Consider the following 23,477-nt stretch of genomic DNA (forward strand, 5'->3'; position numbering starts at 1 on the left):
GAATTAAAAAGTAAAAGCCACAGAACACAAATTTTTAGTTTGAGTCTTAAAAGCAGAAGTACAGTATTTGTCCAAAATTACATTACTTCTAAGGCAATGGTGACAAATATATTTTTATACTTGGAAAAATTAGTATGTCTTACATATACTCTGCAATGACTGGGTTAGTCTGGCATACGTTTTTCCAGAGCTGTTGAGGGATTTATTTAGCCCAATAGGATTTGTATTGATTTCTGTTTCACTTTTTTTTTTTTTTGGTGATCTTTATTCTTGGGTTTTTTTCTTATATTGATTCTGAAAGCTTTAGCCATTTGGGTTATTACAAATGTTGCTATATTTATGCTGTAATTCTACTACAGTAGAATTCAAGAAGTCAGACTTTCATGCACACACCCCCAACATAAAAAATGCACACAGACGAAACTAAACTTTCAACTGGTTTGCTGGAATCTGAAGTCTCTGAAAGGAGCTTACCATATTTTTTTTCCACAGGTATATTTTTTCAGGTGAAACAGGTACATTATTCTATAGTATTAATTGGTAGGTATTGGATGCTATTGCTTATTCCTCTTAGACCAAAATTTCAAATACATATTTCAGGTAAGCCAGTGAGTTCTGGTTTATGGTCTATCTTTAATCTATATGAACCAAAGAGCTGTATAAATATGAGACCATTTCAAAAGAAATTCAATTGTAAATAAAAGCAACTAGAAGTAGACAAACAAAGTTTAAAAAGAATGCTTTCCTTGTTGACTGCCAAATACACTTAACCTAACAAGAGGTTAGGTTCCTAACAAGCAAGTTCTCTTAAATTAATAAAATTATCAAGATAAATTCAGCCATTCTAGCAAATCCCAGATTTATGTTTCATCAATTAAACTCTGAATTAGCCCTGCTTTAGCTGACTGTAGATGTTTTGATATGTAACTATTATTTTGGATTTGATCAAAACCCACAAGCAGCAGTTGCCTAACTTTAAAAATCAGATGGTCCCATAGAAGTTTATGGGGCTAAGTTGTTTAAAATCAAGCAATCCTTAGAGGATCTCTTGGAGAAGAGGGGGAAAAAAAAAGTCTTATAAGGATGTCAGCTCCAATAACACTGGTTATTAAGAATGACAATTCCAACCACTTGGAATTATGCTAGCTAGCCCAGTGGATCAGAAGACTCTTTGATACCAGTCCTGCAGATCAAACCTTGCCAAACTTCAAACTGCAGCTGTGTCCCAAGAGCAAAAACTTTCTCCATCTAAGGCAGAATTTGGTCAGCTTCCAAAAGTGATTTATTCCTTCCCTTCTTAATAAAACATCTTCTGCAGCTTTATGTGTGACCGATTCTCACTGTAGCTTGGAGGGTTCAGGGTGTAGAAAAACCGGGGAAGAGCAATTATCCATCCCACACCCAGGCACGAAGTGTGGAGAAATATTTGCACATGCAGTAAGATATGATGAGACCATGGCCACAGAGTGGATTGAGGCAGAGCAGAGTGAATGCTCTTCCATGGTTTTACTGTAAGCAGCTGAATGATAAAGTCAGTTCCCACTGCAGGGCTGGGAGCTGTCGCTTCAGTTATATATCCTTTGTGCTGGAGTGAATAGGGATTCTGATTCAACCAGAATTCTGCACCAGTACTCTAGAAATGTAGACTTTTTATGTAGCATAAGCTTTTATATTTGCTTTCAAGTGCTGAAGATAGCACCCACTGTTTTGTGGGTTGTGGGAGAGGGAGAGGAGGGTTTTTTTGTGTGTGTTATCAGAAGGCAAGTGCTAAGTAACAGACTGGCTTACCACTACTGGAGGCACCTAGAGCTCAGTAGATTTGCAGACTTTTCTGGACTGTCAAGCTGTGCTGCTGGATCTGAGCTATTTCAGGGAGTTCATTACAGAAATGCATTGTTAAGGAATAAATGAAATGGTCACAGGTCCTGTTAGGAGTTATTGATGGTAATAGCGGTCTTCCTCTCAAATAAGACCATGTCACTACCTTTAAAAATAGGAGACCATTCATTTGAAAAATAGTACATAAAGAATAGAGCTAGTAATGTAGGAACTGAGCCTTGTGTGTAGTTACCAGGTGCTGTGATCCATGGGCCACAAAGATGAACCTACAGAGACAGGGACAGCTATTGAATGTGAAGATAAAACACAAACCTCCCCTCAGTTAAAAATAATCAAATTTTATTTTGGTGAAAAGTAAAGGCAGATACAAACTGTCAATTAATCAAACAGAAAATAGAAGCAAATCTGATAGAACTTGAGCAAAACGATTAAAAAATTCTCCGACTGGCTTCTATGACATTCCAGATTACATGCTACATACTATTCACTTCCCTGAAGACTTCTTTTGTGATAAATTCTGGAAAAGAGAATGGAATTGTATAAAATTAAATATTAAGAGTATAGTTTTGTGGTTTTTTTCCAGATAAAGTTTTTAAGCATTGACCTGTTTTGTTTTTTTTTTTTTCTGAAAAAAAATACCAAAAACCCAAAGTATAAGTAAGTCACATTACTTCAACAGAAACTTGAAACTGATTATGAGAGTGAGTAATGCAAATTTCTCAGGACTGTCATTCTGCTTGATGGTAGTGGCAGCTGTGTCTTCATACAGCTCAATTAGGGGCTCTAAAATGAACCTTTAAAACCTCTTTGTTTCCCAAAAGGGACTTCAAAATATTTTTTCTCTTTGTGTTGTGACACAGTCTGTATTGTGACAAAGAAATTTGAAGTTAGGATTGACATTTAGGGAAAAACATGTTTTAGTAAGTTTTTGTAAGGAATTTGTGAGTGGACAAAACAAAATTCTAGATGAAAGGATGTTATTATCGTCTTATTTCTCCATACTCCCATCTTCTATTTAACTGGCAGCTGGAGGCAAAGGTTAATTTAGCTCCTAAATTCACAATATTTTGCAGCTTTCAATAAACTAACGTTTATATAAGTCCCCTCAGCACATCTTTCTTGTGCTAAAAGCATATCTTTAATTCCTTTGTTGTACTTTCCTTTTCTGTAGAAAGAATTATATTCTACTATATTCCTGGACATTTGGAAATAAGATGAAACACATGAATATTGGAGTGTGTCTGCAACAAGAGCATGTTTAAGCATGTGCATAGTATAAAAAACTGCTTATCTAAAACCACTATTAGTCATCCTAACGGACACCTAAAAACTAAAATTATCAAACACTTAAAATATAGAAAATGGCATACCATTTGCAGAATTTCAATTTCAGTTCGAAGAGTCTCACAGAGGCTTTCCCAATTATCATCTCTGCATTTTTCCAATTCTTTCTTAAGTCTGTGTCCAAAAACAAATAAATGTTCAGGTCAGAGAACTGTTTCTGGGTAACTATTCTTTCAGCTTTGGTCCCAGTTCTCAATTTGACTTGTGTGAGAAAAGCCTCATTGATCTCTTTTCCTGGTCAGGGTTTAAGTTTGCTACTTAGACAAATTTCTGTACTTTGCTGTTTACATAAACTGTGAAAGATATATGGCCTCATTAGTCATCATTTTCCTTATTTAAACATGTGAATTGGAATGGTGAAACTTAGAAAGTACCATATGTTACTGTTCTTATCTTTGTTGGGTATCTTCTTGTAGCCTCTGCTGGAGACAGAATGCTGGATGAGGTGGGTGCTCTGCCTGCCCCTGTGCCAGCATTGCTCCATACCTTTCCACAGGCTCCACAGCTTTTGTTCCTCTTCTCTCCCCACTGCTCCCACTGTTCCTCAGCACTTACTGTTTCCCAATGCTCTCGGCCAGGAGTTATTCAACTTTTTTACAATAAGGATTTACTTTAATAGAGATATTCAAAAGATCCTGCTTAGTCCTGCTAAAAGGAGATACCTCAACTCTGCACATCAGTGACTGTAGTGGTTTAAATTAATACTTGGTAGGCCCAGAGAAATCTATGGCAGAACTTTCAGTAGTCTCATAAATACAAGGTGATGAGATTATACTGGGTCTTTTCATGGCTGTCAGAAGAAAAGCATAATGACAAAGATAAAGTTGTTTACCCTTAATACAGTTTCAGGAAACAATTTGAATGTTCTGGAACATGCAAACAGACTGAAAATATTCTGTTTGTCATTAAATAGCTAAACCAATGTATTAAAGCAGGACCTTGTTTCTTTTGAAGTTGAAACAGAAGGTAGCAACTCCTTTTGCTTTTATATGCTATAATAGGCAAAAAATTATTTGACCTTATTATAGAGTGCTGTACCTCTTTAGCTGTCCTAGTGCAAAGACAGTTGTTTTTCTACACAGAAAATGGCCTTATTAAAAGGTATATGTTTAAATAGAGAATATCCTAGTCACTGTGCAGCTTTAGAATAACAGACTAAGGCTGAACTGGAAATTAATTTTGTTGTTCCTGTGGAAAACACAAATATCTTACCATCAGTATGGAAAAAGGATAAGCTCTATGTGCTTGCATTATAAAGGGGCAAATGTCCCTTTTTCAGAAATATCTCTCATAATGCTTACAAAAAATGGACAAGGGAATTTTGAACTACGTTGCAAGACATGAATTTTTCACTGCACTATAGTACATGGTTAGTTTTCAGTCCATTTCATTGAGAGAAGTTCACCTCAAGGTCTAGGATCAGCCTGTGATCTTGATTAAATCTGCTTAACTTCGTTGCTTTGTCTCTGCATTTTTTTCTCTCTGTGTTTTCTGCTAGCGTGGTATCAGAACCTTAATTTGCTTGAGACAAACAAAAGCACTACTTTGTTTAATTTACTCTAGGAAAAGACAGAGTCTGTTGGTCTCAGTGAAAATGCTCTCCCATTGTGTTTCACACTTTAAAACTGATGCACAGCCTTTTTGCTATATCTTGGCTAAGAATGATACCAGTCCATGCTAGGTTTACTTTAGGGGTAGAACAAGGAGAAGATAAGCAGTAGGAGTTGCTTATTTGTGTCTTGGGATTGTGAATTAATTTCTGTTGATGTCGTGCTTTGAAACTAAAATTTTGTGTGTGAATTTTAAAATTTTATTTCAGATATTTTATAAAACTTTTAAATGTAGTGACAGCACAATTCCTTACATAGCATCAGGTAGTGGTGATACAAGACATTCATTCAAATGTGGTGTTTAATTCTTACATTAATCAATTGATTCTGCTTTCAGGTCTTCCTTCTTTCTTATTTAGAAGCTAGATAATTACAGTATGTGCCAGGAATATTATACTCACAAAACAAGAGCTGTCTGTTAGGTTACAGACTACAAAATTAATGCATTGGAGACGCCTGAGTTACTGAATAAATGATGAAGTTCTACCAGAAGGAATGTGAGACAATGGAACTATTAAAAAAAGAAATGTTTAACCTGAAAGCAGATTTAGTTTTTTCATTTTACATTTAAGATAAGCAGGATATTCATATTCATCTTTCCACTATCAGATTGAATGTGCAAACCAATTATTCATGAAGCTATACTGTCTAGATGGAAGGCAGGTTTTCTGTCACCTTTGAAAATGGAAAAAGATGTAACTTTTGCTAGAACAAGGATTAATTTGACAATTATACCCTTTTTAGGACTACGAAAAAAGGCAGATCTCTTAGGAAAAATAATCTGAAAAATTATATTACCATTTGGCTCCCCATGTCCTTTGGCTTTGTTTTATTTTTAGCATTTTGTTCTCCTTGCTGACAATAAAATATGGCTTTAAAATAAATCTATGCACTGGACTAACAGTGTCTTGGCAAGTTACAGTATCACAGGCTCTTATGAACAGCTGGAGCTGAAATGCCATATTTGCAATAGCAAAACCTAGTCTTAAATCATGTAGGTGGGACAACAGCATCTGCATTTTTGGATGCTATCTTGTCCTAGACTGAACTCTGCTATCAATGGCCCATTTTCCATTAGTCTTGGATGTTAGAAGTGACAGAGATGAAGAAGGAGATCACTGAAGATGATCGATTTTGCAGCTCTGAAATGAGCCCAGCTATTAAACGTCAATGGCATTTGTGGTTGATACACATTCTTCTTGAATTTCAGCTCTATATGCACATGGCAAAGAGGAAAAATAATTTGAAATCAATACATGCTGGTATTATAAATTGAACTATGAAGAAAATGATGTTATTTTCAAACAGGCCTCTCTGCAAATCATCCACAGATTCAACTTACTGGATCAAGACTTTAGTATCCAAAACTTGCATTCCAAGAACAACTTTAATTAAAGAGGTCCTGAAGGAGAAATCATTTTTGTAGAAGGTAGGGTTAATACGTAATTTTAGAGTGTGTTTTTTAATTATTTTTTTTTTCTAGTGAGGCTGAAAGACCCTACCTAATTGTTGGAGTTGCAGGAGAAGCAGACTATCTCTTAGTTATGTTTTGCTGACAGTAGTACAAATTTTTTTCTGTGTTCTCCTTTTTGTCTCGGCCTTGTTTATGACCACCAATTCATTCTTTAATCATAAATTTGAGGGAAAACATTGTGGTATTTTATAAAACAGAATTCCTTGACATTGATATTCAGGGCATAGAATTCATGGTACAAAATGAAATTCCTTAAGAGGTTATATATAACTTGAGAGTACATATCTTGTTATTCTGGGATTTCATCATGAACATCAGGTGATACATTTATCAGTGTTTTAAGACTTTACCGAGACTGAAGAAAAGTATTGAATACTTTAGTCTATTGTCTCAAGCTCAAGTAGAGGTAAGACACTGAGGTAATTCTCTGTCAGTTCAACACTGGGATTAAATTAATGTGTATGTTTCTACAGTGAGAGCAAGATTTTGGTGGTATTTACAATTTGCTGACACTACTAAACAGAATATGCTATTGACACAGTTGAAGAAGTCAATAAATTTCAGACTATTATCAATTGATTGAGGAAGAGGGAAAACAAGTCCTAAATGGAATTCAGTATCCCAAAATATAAAGTCAAGTATTTGAGTTACACAATTAAATAAAAAGTGGAGCAGAAGGATAATAAAATTAAGCAAGTAATCTAATACTAATAATAAAATCTAGCAAGAAGATGAAAGATGAACACAAAGAAGGTGCTAGACAACATAACAATGGAAATTAAATGTAAATTAAAATAAATTGATCTACCTTTGGTAAAATAAGAATTTTTCTGCTTTTGCTGTCCTGGATAAAATGTTAAATGTAAAATACATAGTTATCATTGATTAAAGCTTGCATTTTGTGAATGCTGTTAAGGCAACTATTGATAAGAACAGTTAGAGGTGTTGAAAAGTGTGGTGGTATTTTCCAAATACATGAAACATCACGAGACGTATTTAAGGAACATATAATAACATGTGAATAAACATGGAAAGTTAAGGGACACTAAATTAAACTGCACATCTAGGATAAGATTTCCTTTTGTGGACTATTTTTCCTTGGAGCTGTAAGAATTGGCTACATAGGAAAGAAAAAATACATAAGCATGTATGTGAGATGTGAAATGAAATGTCTTTCTAGGGGTCAATAAGATTCCTCTTGAAAGGCAGGGGAAGTAAATAGCGGTCTAATGGTTCTTCCAGGTCAATTATCTTGATTTTTCTATTGGACAGAGAAAATTAGATCTTAATCTGGGAATATTAATATGGTTACTCTATTGCTGAAATTAGTATCTCCATTATGTACTGCTTTCTTCATGTGTATAATATACTCAGAGATAAAAAGGATTTAGAATTGTTCTTCTTTCATTCTGCTTTATGGGCTCTCCATGCTCTGCTCATCTTCCACACTGAATGAATCTTTTTTGACAAGTAGGTGAGATATTTGTGCAAAGTATTCTTACACCCTTCTGGTATTTTTATGGAAATAACTCTTTCTTTTATCTTGTCCACAGCTATATTTTCTTTTGATATTTATATCTGTATTTTGTGCGCATAGCATGCACACACCTCTCTGCTTCCAGGTACCTTTTATTGAAGTCTCTAATTATGTACATGTAGATAAACTTACACTGTATATAATTCTATTCCTCCTCGTTTTAGTGATTCTTCTACAAGGTGTAGAGTTTAAGATAATTTTGTCTTGAAATACCTTCTATTCTAAAGTCATTAATTAAAACATTAAGCCAGACCGACTGTGACTGTTGTTACCCTCGAGTCCCAGAATTTTAAATTGCAGACCTATGACTGTTGTTACATTACTAATTTCTTTACTTACTTTTTAAAATATCTCTTCCCTAGGTTAACTGGTAGTTTTCCATGTGGGATAACATCAAATGCTTTATTAATGTATAGATAGATGGCACTGGAATTTTCTTTGTCTAACCTATCTGTTGTCTTATCAAAGAAAGGCATCATTAGTCAGATTTGATCTACTTTTTGTAAATCTATACTGCAATTCATAATGGAAAGCTATTTTAACATAATTCAACCTATAATAGCTCCACTAGGCACTGCTATTAAAAAGAAAAGCTCAAAAAATCAATGAGGAGATTGCCATTGAAAAAGTCATTTTGAACCACATATATTACTCCAGAGACTGATATTTTCTGATTATAAAATTTAACATCAAATTAAATTGTAAAAAAAGGTTTAACCCACCAGAAGCATGCACGGGGCTTAGGCAGTTTGTTGTTTGCATGAACAATTTGTTGAGCTCTAAGGAATATATTTCCTGTATAATTTGTATGAAAGAAAAAAATTGCCTTTTCCTTCCCCATTTTGATAATGGAGTTTGTTTTTTTCCTGGATTATGAAGAATAGGAAGGAATACTGTATTTTTTAGGATTAGACCCTTTTACAAAGCTGTGAACTATTTACAAAATAAGCAGATTTCATGCATTTCCTTTCTGCTACTTCTTTTCTGAAGTAGAAGAGAAATTCAGGTTCCAAAGAAACGTTTTATCCTTATTATACCTTTTAAATAGGTTGAAAAATATCTATTTTTGGGAAGAAATGCTCTGGTTTCAGTCTAAAGGAACCTAAACTAAAATCTTTTCTAGGCTGTTTTACTTAAGGCAATACAAAAATTTAAAATTAAAATGTGAAATATGATAAATAATTAATATAGTAATTACAATGAATATAACTGAAATGCCATAGCTAGGAATTTACTGGTATCAGTTAGTCTCTGTTTGACTCCTGCATTGTTCCACTTAAGTGATGTTACTTGCTACCTGCCAGGGAAATAGGACTCCAGAGAGCTGATGCCAAAGTTCTTTCCTGCTATTTTGTGCTTGAGGATGGCATTGGCAGAACAGATGATTAAAACAAGGCTTTTGATCTTAATTGCAGCTCTCTTTGGGGGGAAAAGGCAAAAAAATTACCCAAAACAATAACAACAACAACAAACAAAAAACCCCCAAACAAACAAACAAAAAACACCAAAAAAATCCCCACCAGAACCCCCCCCCACCCCTTTCTTAAAAATTTCTCAGAATTATGCACCTGTATCATGAGACTTGAATTTTTCAAGGTGCCTGCTAACTGCATCTGTGCTTAACATCTCAATTCTGGTTGGCTTTTTTCTGCCTCCAGTGTGTATCAGGGCAAGCCTCTATCAGCAGCCCCAACAGCTGCTGGAATTACTGGTGTGTGCTTCTCACGACCCTTTGCAATTCTTTGATGGATTTGAGAGAAATTTTATGAAACTGCAGACGTGGTATGGGGCATTTTTCTCAGATCAAAGATGAATTGCTGTAATTTGAATTAGCTGGCTACGCTCTTCAGCTGAAACGCAATTTAGTTTTAGATATATACTTAATTGCAATGAAGATTCTTGCCTTGCCAGCTACTTTTGATATTGATTTTTAAACTGGGACTAGGGATGTGATACAGTAACAGACTTGCAGGGTGATCTGGGAGCAACATATATCAGGTTATTGATGCTGACTGTCTCATGTTTGTTCTAAGGAAGCATCAAAATAAAATGTATTTTTGCCACTTAGAGTGGTGTGGTTTCCAGCTCTGTAAAAAATAAAATCAGATTTTGTGATTATTTCATAGAAAAAAGTATGTATTTCTGACCCACATCACGTGTGTCAAAATATTATCATCTTTATGTGTCATAAAAATTATTTCCAGTGAAAATTAGAATTCTATTATTGCAATAAACTCTGTATGAGGATAAAAAAAATGGATCTTGTTAGGCTAAAAAGGGTTATTTCTTAGACATAGAAGGTTCAATCACATGGATTTTAACATGACCAAAATTGACTGCTGTTAAGATACACTCATATACTTGTGTATATGAGAATCTTCAAGGATGAAAACTATGCAAGCTCAGAGATGCTCCTCATAATGCTTTTTCCTTAAATTCACTCTAAATCCTCTTATTTCAACTTCTGCTTTTTGCCTTTTGTTTTCTTACTGTGCAGCACTGTGCAGATCCTGGCTCTATCCTCTTGATGATACAGAGGTACCAGAAAGTGATCAGACACCTTCCAGGGGACTATTTTTTATATGCTGCACTATTTACAGTGTAATACTTTGAATCCCCTTTCATTCTCTTAATTCAATAACCCAAACCAAGAAGTGATGAGTAAGCTTTGCTAAATCGAGAAAAACTCAAACAACTGCTGGAGTTGTATGAGTCTGGTAAAGTTTGGGGTGGTTCTAAAGAGCCCAGCAGTGACATGGAGGAGGTAGACAAAGGAGGACTGTCTCCTTGGTTCCACTGAAAAGCAGAATCTATTAGTGCTGACATGGAAATACAGTAGCACAGCTCTGTTGCTTCTGGCATCTGAGTTAACTTTTCCAGGGCTATCTCTCTCTGTGAAGCATTGAGTTTTCTGATCAAAAGCAAGTGCAAGATAAAAATATGATTTAGGCAAATTTGTTCTAAATTTTTTTCCAGTATCTGAAATGAAAAAAAAGTTTCAATTTTAAGAAAATGTATTCAGTATATTACTAGACTTCAAGAAGGGCTTGCATTTTGTGATAGTGGTAATAGCATAGGAGCACTTTATATTTTGCACTACATGAAATTATCAAATAAAGTTAGCTTATCTTGACCATAAAAGGAAGCATTTCATGAAATAAGAAAATCTCATCATCCTTCTTGCTTTGGTTGTAAATGACACTTGGCAATTTAGCAGTTAATAGAATTTAGTGTGTTTTATCCAGTTTTCCACCCAGAGAAAACCAAAGTGCTGATCTGCAGAGCTGTGGGTTAATTTCACTGCGTAGAAAGTCACACACACACGGATTTGATTGATCCCCAGGATCTCAGTGGCAGAGCTGGGGATTAAAAATATGATAATGTTGACTACTTCTGTACCTTCCACGTAGGCAACCTATTACAGAAAACTAATTACACAAATTTGGGTATTCAGTAGCATCATGGCAGTAAACTATTCCAAGGGAAGTATGTTAGTTGGAAGGAAGCTGGCAGCCTCATGTATCACCAACCCCAATATATCATGATTGAATGAATAATGTAAAGAAGTGAATTATAACGTGCTGTCCTGGAGAATCGTTACTGTTATTATTATTTACACTGTGTCTTCTATGTATGTGTTGAATGCAAATTTTTTGCTACTGTATGCAGGATTGTGAGCTAATTAATTTTTATGCTGAGGGGATTTTGGCCATGTCTCAACACCATGCAAAAGTTGAAGAGAGTTAGTAATAGGGCTGATATATCATTTTCTTTCAAAAACTGATATTCAGCAAAATATGGGTCATTACCAAACCATCTTTCAGAAAAGTGCTCAGGGTTCTCTGCAAAGTTATAACTTTCCATTGAAAGTTTTCAGTTTTAAAAAAAATCCCCACGATATTTATTTATTTTTGTCAAAAGCTTAGGGATATATAGGAAAAAAACCCTGTGATGGCAATATAAGTTGTGTTTTCCTTAATTTCTGTTAGAGAATCTTTTGGGCTAGCTTCATAAGGAGGAGTTCCTTTGCACTGTCTATTAAATATTTCTAAATATTCATAGGCACTTTCATCTGGACCATCATAAAATAGGAAAAAGGCAGTCAGTTCTGTGAGATGAGGCTTTCAGCATTTAGAGATTTTTTAAAAAAAAATTACATTATTTTCTGTGAAGTGAAAACCTGATGTTTCACTTAAGAAATGAATTGTTACCACTTGGTTCCTGAGAAGAAATTTTCTCTGTTAAGGTCTTCTGTCTTGGTTAAGTCTTCAAAGTTTTGTTCAAAATGAGCTATGAACATTAGGAGGCAAGCTAGAAGTCGTAGCAGAGATCATAGAGAAAACAAATCTGCATTTAATAGCTCCAATACAGGTCCCAGGTGCCCAAGGAGGTTCCAGTGGTCACTCCAGTCCATTGCAATGGACTCTGCACAGCCAGGCAGCAGAGATCAGTTTAGCACTGGGTAGTTCATCACACTGTGCACCACCACTGTTTTCACAAGACCTCAGGAGCTGAACATCTACCCCAGCAGCAGCAGTTTGTTCTCCCCCTGTGTTTGACTGACATCTCTGCAAACACTTGCAGTTTTGGGTTCATTGGAGTATGTATGTGAGGGTGAAATGCTGTAATCAACAACAGAACTTCGGGTTGGCTAATAAACTCTGATTTCTTGTTCTTCTGATTTCAGGAGGAATATTGTACACAAAAGGAATATTGTACATGAAAGGTAAAATAGTCGTTGCTACCAGGACTAAACGGCAGTTATAATCCTGAAATTAAGTTAAGAATTAATTAACATGAGGGTTTTACCTTAAACATTCAGGATCAGTCTGAGGTTTTTCAGTCACTTGAAATTTTTCTGCTTCTAGATCTTTTGTCATTGTTTCAGCCTCCTTGATTACTTTCTCAAGGTCTAAACATGAAATCAGAATTGCCCTATAAATATATATTAATGATCCATATTCAAAGACCTTCTACATATTCTAAATTTATATTTTCTAATATTTCTTCATTGAACTCTTTGAAGGGTAAAGGCATCTAAATAAAGAAAATGAATTATTTTATTATTATTATTGTAATCACATATTGCAATCTAGAAAATTTTTCTCCTTTTCCCAAACAATTTAGGACCATATTTACTGCTTTTCTTAGCTCTTACTGTGATATGTTACTTAGATATTGGTTAAAAAAGGTACTAAAGTACTCATTTACATTATTTTAATTCAGATTTCAAAATATTCCCTATTCCTGTGATTGTCTTTGACACAGAAGATTTTGAGCAATACTTATGTTGATTTTAAGTTCTTTGAAACATTAAATTCTACATTTAAGTGTATGACTTGCCAGCAAAAACAAAACTTTCTTTCATATTTACAACTCATGATTCAGCAGAACTCTGGGCCTCGGTATCAATGATATTTCAACTGAATCTCATTGAAATCCATAATATTTGTTATAATCATGTTTAAAAATGATGTATTGCATATTGTAAAAATAAATTAAAATATTATTATTATGATTCATTTTGCTTGAGAAAAGAAAATTGGCAGAAAACACTTTTCAAAAGCATTTGTCAAGCCAGAAATAATTATCACAAGAAAGAGTTATCAGGCACACCTTTGAGCTCACTTTGGAGAGTAAATAAATTCTGCTTTAATTCATTCTTCTGCAGCTGGAGTGCATTTAACTGAACATTTTTATGTTCCATTGACTCAATTTCTAAGAAAAAATATGTTTTAAATTAAAATGCATTGCAGTTTTAGCATTAATGTTACAATCTTAAATATTCTTAACTACTTCTACCAATCTTCAGCTAGTCAAAAGAACCTTAAATATAAAACCAAAATAAACTAAAATAATTAATATATAATACAGTTCACAGGAAATTATATGTTATATAATGTATTCATAGCAATGAAATAAAATTATTTTTTTAACATTATTGAGCTGTTCAACATATTTTGTTGTCTGGGCATAAAAAGAATGTTTTGCTTTAGAGTCAATTCAGCTATAAAGAAAGGAAGATGACTGATTGAATAGGTGGAGAACAGACACCTCTCAGCAGGACAAAGGAAAAAAAAAAACAAAACCCTTCTTAGTATTTTTTGTGTTATATACTTGAACCTTACTATTAAGACAGCATCTGGAATTAATTGTGATTGTTTTTCTACCAACTGGAGGTCCTCACATAATTTCCTTGTTATGAATTGCTTAAACTTTTCACTTCAGAGTGTCAGTGTGCCCAGGAGTGTAGCAAACAAAAAGACAAACTGTGCCCCAAGAAAGGCACAATTGAAGGATGGAACTGAGATGACAACTGAATTTAGAGAAGAATTTCAGTCACCCTGCAGGTACTACTATATTTTAATTGCCCAGCTCTGCCTGAATATGTAAAAATTAAATGCTAAAGGTAGCACTTGACACCAAATACAGACTTTTCAGTTGTAGATTAGCACTGTAGCCACAGGAAACAAGAAAGGTGTTACCTAGTGCAAACTCCAGTGTACAGTCCTTTCTCAGCAACCTTACAGGAGATCTGGGGAATTGAAAGTGCTGTCACTTGACAGATCATGAGGCTGGAATGGACTTTAAGGGGTCACCTACTGCATTCTTCTCCTGAAGGCAGGATCAGCTGTACCCCTTGTTTCTGAAAAATGCTGGTTTAACTTTTTTTTTTTAAGGTGAAAAACCTTAATATGCACACTCCTAATTCCTATGGTAATGGAATACTCTAAGGCAGAGAGCTTCAGTTGTCCAAGTTTCTGTTCTTAGAAAGATTCCTAAGCTGACTTTCCCTTATTGTACTTTACACTTACTACTTTTTATTCAGTTCACTATAGGTATAGAGAATTTATTAATTTCCTTTCTACAGGATACTTAAACAATTTGAAGTCTGATAACTGTCTTTCATCAGTCTTTTCCTTAATAGTCTAAATAGTCACAAGCCTTTCATTTTCTTCCTTCTCATGTGCTCCAGAACTCTGATCACTCTCACTGGTCTTATGTAGATTCTCTCCAGCCGGTCAACGCTTTTTTTTTTTTTTTTTTTTTTTTTTTTTTTTTTTTTTTTTTTTTTAAGTTTAAGATCAAAATGAGATGTACAGCACTCCAACTCAGAGCTTAACTGCCCCAAATAAAGTGAGGAATTATTTTCATGTGTTAGAGGTCAGAATTCTGTTTGTGTCTCAGCGTGGTGCTGGCATTCTGATGTCGTTGACTCATGTTCAGCCTGTGGTCCATGACGACCCTGATTTCCTTGCAGAAGGACTGCACTGCAGTGTGACCCTGTGCTCTGAGAGCTCTCATAGTCTGTACCTTAACTGAAAATCAAGCTGCACTGTGGCACTAAAGGACCAAACCTACGGGACGTCTGTGTACACAATTCTTTTGAAGCTAAGGATATGTGCAGAGCTCAACCACAGGTGATTCTAAACCTAATTCAGGCACTGTGTATGACTGTGAGCTCTGTGCTGGCTGAATTAGACACTGGGAGCTGCCTCTTCAGCTTGGCTTCTTCTCACATCAGAAAGGTTGAAGAGGGTAGGAAACAGAAAAGCCTTGAATTATTCTTGGTGTGTCAGAAAACACTCTTTCAGTTCAGTGCTAAAAGGAAGCTCTGGACAGTGGGGAATGAAATGAAAATTCCTGGTTTGCAAAGTTATATTTCATTGATTTGTGTTAATCCAAGATAAACTGGTTTAATATAAGACTTACCATTTTTCAACATAGCTGCCTCATTCTCCAAGTAATTTATTTCAGTCTTGACTTTCTTTTTAATAAGAAGATCTCTATTACTTGTTAGTCCGTATTCATTGTTGAACTCTGTTACTTCTCTGGTAAAATTATCTTTCTCTTCAGTAATTTTTCTCTCTGCATCTGCCTGAAGAAAAGAAAGGGAAGACTGGATGTTTAGGTGAAAAAAATGAAAGTCTTTGTTAACTTAAGCAGACTGAGACACGCTGTTGCTTTTTATCTTTAAATTTGTGGCAGGAAAGTAAATAAATAAGCAAAAAATAAATGTAAAAGTAAAGTAAATATTTATTTTTCTATAAGAATAAGAAAGTAATCCACAGTTCTATCATTATGCCTGTTATTTTAATTTTTTTTTTCTGCAAAAATAAGTGTTTATTCTTGATAACAGAGCATTTAAAAATCACTACATTGTTATAGACTTGAACCAGCAGATTTTCAGGTCAACTCTCATACTGTAATTAGAAAATTCTGTTTAAAGTCACTAGAATAGTATGGCAGATTTGTTTTTCTTCTTTTTTTAAGCTTTTTATTTACCTAAATAAGTGTTGTTTAACCCTCCGCAGAATACAGACATACTTTAACTCCCTTTATAACTACCAGGAATGCTACTGTTGATAGAAAATCACAGTTAAATTTTCTGGGAGAAAAAGATATTCAAATGAGTATGACCATATTAAATTCCTTATGAGAATTCTTAATTGATTGCTAAATTAAATAAAATTAAATTACCCCTATATACAGGGGAAAAAAAAGAAAAGAAAACTTATATATCAAACTTCACACATATATTGGGAATCCTTTGGGTGATACAGAAATATGATTTAGTTAAAAAGATATCTGCCTAAACATTTAGGTTTAATACTAGTGATCTGTACTGAATGTTTAAAATCTAGCTCTGCTGATTTAAAAGGCAAATACATATGCAGAAAAGACTACATTTCTTCATATGAACAGATCCAAGAAGCCTCAACAAAGTAAGAGGAAGGCAATATTCAGGTTAGCATCTGAGAGAACTGGAAAACTTCTTGTAAGTAGCCACCTTTGAAGAGGTGGTGAGGTGTGTCTGGCATCAAAGAGATTGTGTGCCATGTCAGGATTGCTAAACTGTCCACATTTGCTAAAATGTGGTGTGAGCCTCCCTGGGGTTTTCCTTTGATCCTTTTCAATATTTTTGACTGTGGATGAGGCAATCCAATTTAAGGCGAGGCTTCCCTAGCTTACTTTTACAAAGGAAATAATCTGTCAGAATTGGAGTTCAGTCATACAACAGCAAACATTAGAAAATGAAGTCAAGAATCAGCTTGGTGATAAAAAATAGAATAAGCTTTGGCTATAAAATGCAGCATATACTACCTAAGATGGTGATTTAAATTAAATGTGAGAATTTATCCATGTTTACATTGTTACATATACTAAAATAAAAAACAAAAAAATTCCTGATTTAAAACATTAGTTTTTCTGGATTTTCAAATTTTAAAGATTATTTTTTCTGTGCAACAGAAAGGATCTGTGTGAATATCCCACTGGAAACATACCATGATGTTAAGAAGACTGGTTCTTTGGTTAATAAGTTCAGCTTTTTGTTTTTCTAAGCTGTTTTCACGTTTCTTCAGAATTTCCATATTGAACTGCTTTACAGACAGATGCTCAACCTTCCAAAAGGAAAAAAAATTACAAAGTAAGGTTATTGTACTCTAAAATTGTTCACAGGGGTCTTGGTTCAGTTTAAAAAAGCTGGCAGAACTGCTGGACTAACAAAAGCATAACAACTTTATTTTTTTTCCCCTCAGTAACCTTTCAGTATACTGCTAAGTTTCTGAAAAGTCTCCTTTCTTTGAAAGACTCATTTAGTGGTGCTCTGTCTAAAATGGCATTTTAAAATCAGCTAGGTTTAGGAGAAGTTTTTTCCAGGAAAAATACTGACCACATGGGATCCTTTACCAACACAATCCACCATCCTGCCTCTCATTGTGGAAAGCTCATCACGAAAAAATGAGACAATAATAGCAGAATGAAGTCAGGGGGACAGGGGTCCAGCATCCTGGTTTTGGCTGAATGGCTGTACATGTCATCCACTCTGCAATGCTACTATGGAATATGCAGAGGAGAGCAGGATACTTTCCTGAGCACAGTTTGAGGAATTTTTTAGCTGAGTAAGAGTAATGGGAATTAACCCACTGGTTATTGACAGTCTGATCATAAGTCCCCCAAGACCTAAACTTTGATTTTGCACACAGGTTTATTTAGAGTTTTATTAATTTTAACCATTAGTTTTTCTGATAGGAGGCTATGGTGCTCAACCACTGCATTTTCAAAATTTGCTGAAGACTTCTCATTTTTCTAGCACTTCTGCTGTTTCATCATCTAACCTAAGTGCAGATACATGGTGGGATAAACTATAACAATAACAAGTAGGAAACAGCCAAGTGTTGTAGAGGCTTAAAGGAGGAGAATCATTTATTTGATGGACTGTCATGTTCTCTTGACTCAGAGCAATGAATAGGGAAAGTAAAGTTAGATTTGCTCACAGACAGTAAAAGCACAGGGTAGGTATCAGGAATTAAATTGAGCAGTCAGGCTGATACAAGTGTTTGTGTGTGCAGAAGCAGAAAAGATCAATTAAGAGTTTACTACAGTGTAAAGAGTATTACAGTGGTAAAAACAAAAATATTTTAAAGTTAAATAATGCACATGGTTGTGGAGAGGGCACAGATGAAGTGCATCTGATCAAAATAGGTTAGTGGAATGAAATGCCCAAAGACTAGAATGTGAGAGTTGGAAAGGACTGAATTTTTTCCTCATCCCTGGTATGTACAGTGTGCTAAGAGTGCAAGTCATGCTTGGCTCAGAATTTATTTTACATATTAATTCAAAGAGAGCAGGTGTCTTACACCACTGTATTTGTAGTACTGTACATAACTAGTTTCAGTGTAGTTTCACCATCTGTAAGATGCCAAATTCAGCTATGCATTTGAAACCAAATTTTTTTAAGAAGTCATTGAGATATAAACAGCAAAATGCTGCGATTTGGATTCTAATTACATACTACCTGGTTTTACTGAAGAGAGGGAAAAATTGCATTGCCTAGGACTCTTTGATTGACCACAGGCAGTGTCTGAGAAAGAGATGTCAAAAAACTTCTGAACTCAGTCTGATCATCTTGGTCAGGCATCAGCTGCTGGGCATGCATGTGGTTGGATATGTGTGCTTATAAAGAACTGCAGCTATTTGGTGTGGGATAAATTGAACAGCATTAGCTGAACAGTGTTATTTAATATTATTTGAGTTACATGAATTATTGCAGACATATGTAAACCTAATTCCTGCAGTAAAAAATAAATTGCTTTAAATAATGTCAGTAACTATATAACCTTTAAACCTAAATACAGTCTGATTGAAATGCATTTTTCTATTCCACTACTTTTCTGTATCATTTCCTATCTATAAACGAATTGTCAGACTCGACCAGCAAGTAAAATGTATTTTTGTGGACATCAGTGAGAATATTATTAATACTGGTCAGTAAAGCACATAAAATTTAATTAGTAATAGTTCTTCAGCTCTTCCCATTAGTCATTTACAATAATGGCTCTACTCTCGGGACCTTCTGTACCTACCACATAAACCTTGATTATAAATCACAATGCATCAATAACAAATCAGTAGTATAAACATAAAATTGTGATGTTCGTAAATAAACTTATGAGTAAGACTACTGAGGACTTCTACTAACAAGCAACATCCAGATATAATCTGTGTTGGATAAATAAATTACTATTCTAAAGTACCTTTGGGCTCTGAGATTGTGGCATGCAAAAATGTGAGCATAACTGCCTACGTGATTATAGTCTCAAGTTGCAACCAGTAAATATTTGTAAATGAGTTCTGTTCTGATCCCTTCTCATCTATCTATCTATCTATCTATCTATCTATCTATCTATCTATCTATCTAATAGTCCTTTACAAAAGGCAGAAGAGACTGTTTTAGGAAGGAGGAAAGTCATCCCCCATTTATTTTCACAACTAGATGAGGCAATCTCCCAAAGGTTCTTGAAGTTGTTTATTTAAGTGATAGGATCCAACAGTTCTGACTTCAAAGGAGGCTCTCCATGCTTTCCTGTTGTGAACACGCATTCTGTCAGCACAGATACTTAAGAGCACAGGGGAGGGTATTTAGACTTAATTTTCAGACACAAGCAAATGGATTTTTAAATAATTTGTAACCGCAGGTGTTATTGGTGAAAAACTCTGCAAAACTGGTAGCTGGATCTGAAAATACATCTACAGTTTGATTAAATGGAAAGAGTAAAGGAAAAAAAATCACTAAATAGATTCAGAAACTTTCCTCTGTCTTTGGCCTCCCTAGAAAAACACTTAGGGATTGGTAAGCCTTAACTGTAAGCTCACAGAAAGATCTTCAGTCTGTGACTCAAGATCTTGTGAAATAAACACAGGGAATTTTTCCACATATTTTCTGTGAAAGGGCATCAATAAATGGCATTGGGGCAACCATGGGATGGCTTCTGTACCCTGGAGGAAAGTGTTGTAACAAGTTGCAGGGCTGTTGAAGCAGAATATCTCACACCTGGCCCCAAAAGTCAGCCTGCCCTGAACACAGCCAAGGACCAGCCCTAAGGGTGAGATACGTGGGAGAAAAGATGGTGACAGACACACTTTTAATACAGAAAGGCACAGTGCAGGTCTCCTCCAGGCTGTGCTACTCTGCAGGTGAAGCACGCTCCTCAAAAATGATTATGGATGTATTCCTGAAAGAATAGGTCTTATATTTGTAAACAATGTATTTCATTATTATATACACTATAAATATGCCTGCTCACCTTGGTTGCCAGGTTAATTTTTGCAGCGCTCAGCTCTTCTCTTATTTGGTTAATCTTTTCACAACTTCTATTTATGTTGCATTTAGCTGCAAGACAACGACAACCACCTGTAAGGGTGCTCAGTTTGCAAACGTTACAACCTTACAGAAATGTGTAGGTGGCAAGAACCAGCCATGCTGGCTCTGCCAAGGCTTCCCTGGCACGAGTCCCCTCAGGACTCATCCTCTGGGAATGGGGAAGCCCCTCAGGATGGCGCCATGGGGCTGACCTTGCTGGATGAAATTCCTCTTCTCCCTCGCCTGCTTCTCTGTGAATTCTATTTGCTGGAACAAAGCGTTGAGGTTCATTCCTGGTGCTGGTGGAGCCCGTGGGCTCTGTGGGCCGTGCTCCTGTGAGGGCTCCTGGAGGATCCCCACAGGATCCCCACAGCTCTGCCCTCAGGCCTCGGCCTCCCTGGGCTTGGGACAGGCCTGGGGACACGGCCGAGGGGACACCGGGACAGGGAGGGGGGTGAGAAACACGGCAGAAACAGCGGCGAGAGCAAAACTCGAGCAAAAACCTCAGGGGAAGGGTGGGTGACGGGCTAGGGGAGCCCACAGGAAAACAGGGAATGGAACGGGCACACGGGGAAGCAGCACAGGAGGAGCAGGAGACAGAAGGTATTTGGTGAGGAAAAAGCCAAATGACACTGAATTACATCAAACTTGGCATACCTGTCAAGCTGGCTCTGACTCAGGATCTGGGGAGTTTTAGTCAAACAGCTCTTACTTTTTAAATTCTCTAGGACCACGAGCTCCATACTGGTTTTATCATTCAGAAGCTGATTTTCTTTCTCTCTGGAGTGACCACCACCATTTCATCTGCTCAGATTTACTGATCTTTTGAAGACTGATGTCTAACCTGAGAAGTTAAGGAAATAGGCTGAGATCTGCTATCACACAGGAGAACATGGTGAAGTTGACTCTGTGGAGCTTACAGCGACCAGACTCAGTTTAGTTACATATCACCATGAGCATCAAATGGGCCGTGTTTGTGTTCCAGTTAGCCCCAGTAAGCAAAGATCACAACACGGCCCATTTTATGCTCTTCTGGAGCACAATTGTGTAAAAATTTACAACGCTATGAGCTCCTGCAAAGTTTTGTACATTTGTACTTTACTAGAAGTGTAAGCACCTGGTTGAAAATATAATTCACATTACAGGGTTTGCTTTCACATCTTGGGAAGGGTTGACTACGTTCCCTGTGGAGAGGCAACTATGTGAAGTTTGCCTATTTGCTTTGAGGCAGAAAAAGCCTGGAGAAATGAAACTCTATAGATTTCCAGCCTTTTTAACACTGAAAAATATTAGGATTATTGACAGTCCTGTGGTTGTTATAGTTTTCCTCAGACATACTGTCTGAGCATAGACTGCAGCAGCAAAGTTCAGAAATTAGAAAGTCTTTGACTATCAAAAACCGAAACAATATACATGAGAGTACAAATGTATCATTAATAAAAAGCTGCTCTAATTTAGCAGAATGAAACAGAATTCTAGAAAAATCTTATGTTTATAGCATTGACTGCTTAAAAAGCACCATGTTGCAGCTGGTAGTGTGTTAGAAAGTGATGGTTTTAAAAGGAGATTGCTCTAAGAAAGAAAATGTGTGTTCTGATGAAATTTACAGCCCTGAAACGAACACATTATGTTGCAGGAAATGCAATTATTTTTTTAAAATGACACAAAGTGCTACTGAGGGGGAAGAGTTCATAGAAGTGAATTTAGAAAATGTGTCAGAAGTGAGGCTTTCTACGCAAAGGCCAAAGGAAAAGCAGATGAGTCAAACGGGAACATTTGGTGATTGAGACAGTGATTTGTTACACAGGTCTGATGAGTCAAAAAGTCATTTTACAAAATTCAAGAAAATGAACTGCTCTATCAGTGGATCAAGGAGAAAATAAAATGAAAAGCTTTCTTTGAAGTTTTTGAGACTTGACTGCTTTTGTGTTTGAAGCTGAGAAGGCTGCTGTAGGCTGGGATAGAGTTCAGTCTCACTTATTAAAGGAATTACTGTTTTATGGAGGGTGCTTCAGTGCCTCTAATTATGGCAAAGGAGCTGTTCTCCCCAGAAAGAGGAGTCTGACTCCAACTGTACTTCTCACTGTCTGAGAATGACCATTCAGCACGATTTTAAAAGTTCTCTAAGAGTTTCCTTCAGAAAAAAAATTTAATGGGACAAGTATTTGACACTAAGCTTCACAGCTTTTGATTCCTGCAACTATTTGGCGTGTGTTTGATTTTTATACGGTCAATTACTCACAATAAAAACTCAGGATTATGTAAATTTAACCAAGCATGTGAAATATATGCCAGTGGTTTCAGAACCAGAATCAAATCTATCAGAACAAAGGTGTGCAGTTGCTGGCTCCCATGGAAAGGGATGAGTTCCTGAATATTTCAGGATAAAAGTAAAACATGCATCGCCTTTGCTCGACTCCAAATTCTGCAAAACCTAAGATCTTTGGTAGAACACTAGCTGCTAGAAAGGTGACTTTAATTTTATTCTGTTAGTCATATCAGTACATCCTAATCTTAATCTATATCTGTATCTTAATCACTGTGCTGTAATCAGGTAATGTCTTTTTAGTGTTCTTCAAAATTACTAATTGCCCTTTGTAATCAGGCTGCTGTGCTAATAGTAAAGTTTCTTCTACAAGTTTCTTCTCTAGTTTGTGTCGGAAAAAGAAAAGAAAGATTTTGCTTGTAATTTCAAGACACTATAAAAATTTATTACTGTAACTTATTAATAAATCTTATACACGAAGATTGTTTCATAAATTGTTTTTCTAAAAGCCAAAAAATAGAGGCAAAAGTAAAAAAGTTGCAGGGTAAAACTTAGATGATGCAATATGGTCTTCACCTTAAGAAAAGCATGATAAGAGCTAGAAATTGTGAGATTATAGTTACAAATAAATTTTGTCTTTTGGTTTGAAGCACTGTTAGTATTATTTTTTCCATATACAAACCACACTGCTTACTTTTGAACAGTTTTATTTATAGCAAACCTTCTTACTAAACTACATCTCTCTGGTCTTCCTTTGCTCT

General features: G+C 35.7%; 1 protein-coding gene across 1 annotated transcript; it reads right to left on the reverse strand.

The window, feature by feature from the left end:
- Positions 1 to 2,323: 2,323 nt before the first annotated feature.
- On the reverse strand, positions 2,324 to 20,741 carry CCDC172 (coiled-coil domain containing 172). Its single transcript, XM_062496869.1, has 8 exons — positions 20,663 to 20,741; positions 20,395 to 20,480; positions 17,092 to 17,208; positions 15,518 to 15,683; positions 13,421 to 13,522; positions 12,614 to 12,716; positions 3,210 to 3,297; positions 2,324 to 2,356 (listed from the first exon to the last, which is right to left on the reverse strand). The coding sequence occupies exons 1-8, from the start codon at positions 20,739 to 20,741 to the stop codon at positions 2,324 to 2,326; spliced, it is 774 nt and encodes a 257-aa protein (XP_062352853.1).
- Positions 20,742 to 23,477: the final 2,736 nt, after the last annotated feature.

The sequence above is a fragment of the Cinclus cinclus genome, chromosome 7 (genome assembly GCF_963662255.1).
Source record: "Cinclus cinclus chromosome 7, bCinCin1.1, whole genome shotgun sequence".
Lineage (NCBI taxonomy): Eukaryota > Metazoa > Chordata > Aves > Passeriformes > Cinclidae > Cinclus > Cinclus cinclus.

Coding starts and splice junctions, on each gene's coding strand:
- CCDC172 (XM_062496869.1), bottom strand. CDS start 20,741: ATGAACCTCAACGCTTTGTTCCAGCAAATAGAATTCACAGAGAAGCAG. Junction 15,684..17,091: donor CCAGTCTTCTTAACATCATG/GTATGTTTCCAG, acceptor TCTTTTCTTCAG/GCAGATGCAGAGAGAAAAAT. Junction 12,717..13,420: donor TCTCCAAAGTGAGCTCAAAG/GTGTGCCTGATA, acceptor TTTCATGTTTAG/ACCTTGAGAAAGTAATCAAG.